Source organism: Cyclopterus lumpus, chromosome 7 (genome assembly GCF_009769545.1).
Source record: "Cyclopterus lumpus isolate fCycLum1 chromosome 7, fCycLum1.pri, whole genome shotgun sequence".
Lineage (NCBI taxonomy): Eukaryota > Metazoa > Chordata > Actinopteri > Perciformes > Cyclopteridae > Cyclopterus > Cyclopterus lumpus.
The window spans coordinates 3,359,048-3,363,467 of NC_046972.1; the positions used below are offsets into that span (position 1 = coordinate 3,359,048).

The 4,420-nt window shown below is 45.8% G+C and overlaps 1 protein-coding gene across 1 annotated transcript in view; it reads left to right on the top strand.

The window, feature by feature from the left end:
- The first annotated feature begins 350 nt into the window (after nt 1-350).
- The window catches only part of LOC117733735 (LHFPL tetraspan subfamily member 4 protein-like), a 25,463-nt gene continuing 21,393 nt past the window's right edge, over nt 351-4,420 (top strand). The window contains exon 1 of the mRNA XM_034537576.1: nt 351-759. Coding sequence (XP_034393467.1) covers nt 351-759 — 409 coding nt within the window. The remainder of the gene's footprint in view (nt 760-4,420) is intronic.

Consider the following 4,420-nt stretch of genomic DNA (forward strand, 5'->3'; position numbering starts at 1 on the left):
GTCTCGGTCAATTATTCATTAGAGGTGTAGGTAGGCTATGTTTTCTTTTTTTTTTATTGCTTCAATGTAGCATTTTCCCCTCACTCACTCAATTTTGTTCTTCTTTTTTTCTTTTTTCTTTTTACAATGTTTAGCCTCGTGATATCACGCACACATGTGCAGGTTGCCTTTTGACCGTGTGGTTATGTCGGCCTGTTTAAATAGCCTTTAACAGACACATTGAGGTCGCCAAAGTGTGTGTGTGTGTGTGTGTGTGTGTGTGTGTGTGTGTGTGTGCCTGAGAGTCCAAAAACAAAGACACAGAGATACAAGGAGAAGAAGGAAAGAAAGAAAAGAAAAAACGACCAAACATGTTGCCTTCCCAAGAAGCCTCCAAGATCTACCATGACAACTACATGCGCAACTCCCGCGCCATCGGCGTGCTGTGGGCCATCTTCACCATCTGCTTCGCCATCGTCAACGTGGTGGTGTTCATGCAGCCCTACTGGATCGGCGACAGCGTCAGCACGCCGCAGGCCGGCTACTTCGGCCTCTTCCACTACTGCGTGGGCGCCGGGCCGTCGCCCACCCGGGATCTCACCTGCACGGGCAGCTTCTCCGACTTCGGCTCCATCCCGTCCGGCGCCTTCAAGGCGGCCGCGGTGTTCGTGCTGCTCTCCATGGTGCTGATCCTCGGCTGCATCGCCTGCATGGCGCTCTTCTTCTTCTGCAACACCTCCACGGTTTACAAGACCTGCGCCTGGATGCAGCTGCTGTGCGGTAGGGCACACTTTGTCACTTAGAACAGACTACATACACAATAATAATACGACATCAATTATAAAAAAAGACCGTTTGATGAGGGGGAATCCCCGTCCTGAACTCAGCTGACCCTCCTGGTTTGCAGGAAAGGCCACCATGCAGCACACAGTGTTCTCCTTTCCTGATTGATCAGATAATCACTTTACCCACAATCCTGCATTGACACCTTTTTCAGCCCTTGAATCCACCAAAATGTGCAGGGTCTCTAACTTAAATGATATATATATATATATATATATATATATATATATATATATATTGTATTCCACACTGCGTGAGAGACTAACTGGTCTGACATCATAACATCATTACGGCTTTCTGAGGTCAGTGTACCGGAGTGGCACCGGCACGCGCTCAGATAATAACGTCGTATCACGTGAGAATTCTCGCGTGTACGTGAGAATAAAAAAGTGTTTTTAAAAAAAATGTATTCTTAATTTGCCTGAAAACCAACACGCGTCGGTTTAAAGCGGCGCAGGCGCACATGTACTCATGGCACATGCCGTTTAGGGGTTATTGTTTATGATTCCAGGTCGATAGGATTACATGTTTTTATAGATGTTTTGTTTTTTGTCTCCTGCTCTCGTGAGCAGATTACAGCTTTAGTGATGGCGACGAGTGTGCCATTGACAAGTTTAGGTCTGCCCAATGCCACAGCTGTAGGACCCGTATGGAGGTGGCAATGTGTGAGAACTCATGAGACAACATTATAGGGAATAGTAGTCATTATATACTTCGTTTATTTTATTTAATTAAAAAAAATTGAACACAAAAGTATTGCTAATATTCCATCTACAACTGTAGGGGGTGAAAACTAACACTTAACACACAACTAAATTAATAAAATAAATTGATTACTTGATAGTCAATTAAATCAACAAGCCGATAATGGCACAATATCTTTTTTTCAATGATGTTCAGTTCACAGAAAAACAGCAAATATTGACATTTGGAATCAGATCTTTAAAAAGAGCTGCTTTCCTGACTTTTTTAGTTTGATTCCACTTTCAGGATAAAGACTCTGATGCTCATATTGACTGATTATTCAGAATAACCCACACTGTTACATTATGAAGTTTGGTCTGATTTATTGCTACTGTGTGTAAAAAATATATATTATGCTGATCTCCAGCGATTTGTTTGCAAGAAAATATTAAGATTGTTTTCTCCGAAAGAAATGCTGAAATAAATTCAATCCACATGGATCTTCAGGCCGAGAGTAAAATGACCACGTCAGCAGGACCTGACCTGTGAGTCGCCAGAGCAGCAGGATCTATAAGCACATAGAGATCCTGTATGACTCCTTCGTCAGCTGATCAATGTGATAAATAAGCCAGGCAGAATAGGTGGGAGTCAGTTTTCTGTACGGAAACAGTCAGCATATTAAATGAGAGAGGGGGGAGAGAAAGAGAGAGGGGGGGAGAGAGGAAGAGAGAGAGGGAGCGAGAAAGAGAGAGGGGGGGAGAGAGAAAGAGAGAGAGGGAGCGAGAAAGAGAGAGGGGGGGAGAGAGAAAAAGAGAGAGGGGGGGAGAGGGAGCGAGAAAGAGAGAGGGGGGGAGAGAGAGAGAGCGAGGGGAGAGAAAGAGAGAGGGGGGGGAGAGGAAGAGAGAGAGGGGGGAGAGAAAGAGAGAGAGGGGGGGGGGGAAGAGAGAGAGGGGGGGAGAGAGGAAGAGAGAGAGGGGGAGAGAGAAAGAGAGAGAGAGGGGGAGAGAGAAAGAGAGAGAGGGGGGAGAGGAAGAGAGAGAGGGGGGGAGAGAGGAAGAGAGAGAGGGGGGAGAGAGAAAGAGAGAGAGAGGGGGGAGAGAGGAAGAGAGAGAGGGGGGAGAGAGAAAGAGAGAGAGAGGGGGAGAGAGAAAGAGAGAGAGGGGGGAGAGGAAGAGAGAGAGGGGGGGAGAGAGGAAGAGAGAGAGGGGGGAGAGAGAAAGAGAGAGAGAGGGGGGGAGAGAAAGAGAGAGAGGGGGGGAGAGGAAGAGAGAGGCACTCCGTCCTCTGTTCTGCCGAGTGTGTCGAAAGAGGTACAGATTTTCTTTCTTCTATTAATCGTCATGACTTCAGGAATTGAACCCAGGTCTTCATTAATCAAAGCAGGTGAAAGTCCTGTGTTTGTTTGAGACCCCCCCCCCCCCCCCCTGTCCTCCTCCTTACACAGACTGCCTCAGATTATCATTTGAAAAGTATTTGTGATGAAAAACAAACGTCTGAAAGGAAATGTGTTTTTTTACCAGCCTCATTGAAAAGTTCTGCATTCAGTGAAAAATGAAATGTGGTGCTGAATAGTTTGATGAATAATGACGCATCATATTTAATTGTGATATTCCATCAGTAAAATCTGAATCTGCTCCGTCGGGTAAATGTAGTTCTACCATGTTGTTCACAGCACACAGTAAGTACTATACAGTTGAGTTGCATACTTGTGTATGTTTTGGTCTACAGGACCTTAGAACAGTAACATAATTCAATATTCTTCACATCCAAACATCTAACTTTAAAGCCTTGAATCTTTGTCTATCTGTCTGTGTGTCCTTCGCATATCTCGTGAACCGTTTATCCGATCTACTTCACACTGAGCAGGTTTATTGACCCAAAGTTGTGTCAATATGGAAGCGTGGAACTTTCAATATCAACAAGTGCACTGTGCAGCGGAGGGGGCGGGGCTTAGATCTTTACAATACCATAAGTTAAATCAAAAAAAAAAAAAATACTTCTGGATTTGGACATTTTTGACTTCACATAAAATATACCTCTATTCCTTTTTTCTGCTCAATCTAAATTGGTATTTGTCAACCTTGTTAATCTGCAAGCACATGTCAGAGTTTATGAAACTTCACAAGGTTTCCCTGTCCTTCCAGTGGACGTGTGGCGGAGGTAAAGCGTCTAGTGGGCTTGGCAGACAGCCCAATGCCGCTCGCCACCTTGGAGATGATAGTTTAATCATCATGCTGGGCGTAGCGGCAGGTCTCCAGGCACGCGCAGTGACACAGTATTCTGCAGCAAACACAGCGAGGACCGATCTGGACCGGCGTGGCTGAGATTCAGGCCAAATGGGCCGAGAGTATCAATTAGGGAGCCCGTTGGGTCCCGGATCGCTAGCATGCTGCTGCAATAGGAAGCTGAAACAGAAATGCTCACCCGGTGAAAATGTCCTCATCCATTCACCCTTGTGTCAGCTTCAAGTACAGCAAGCCGGCGAAGCCACATGTCAGAAGTCTAGGTGACAAGTCAGCTAATGGGACTTATTGGTCTATTCAAAGGAAAGACTGAAACCGGGGCCAAAACACTGGGGCGCAGGCCTTTTGGTAGAGAGAGGTCTTGGCTTCAATGAGCTGAAAATGGGCCAAAGAGTGACCCATAAGGTCAATGCACTTGAAAAAGGGTCTAGATCTCCCAAAAGCACCCGAAGGTGTGAAGAGCTTTGCCGCTCGCACCTTTGCTTGGGAGGAGCTGTCCCAAGAGAAACGACCTGAGACTGGTCAGGGTGTCTGTGTGTGTGTGTGTGTGTGTGTGTGTGTGTGTGTGTGTGTGTGTGTGTGTATTCTTTCAAGTGGCCTACTCACCCATCTGCACTCATCACATTCAGTGGACATTTACATTAATATTCACATCCATATGTCACATTATT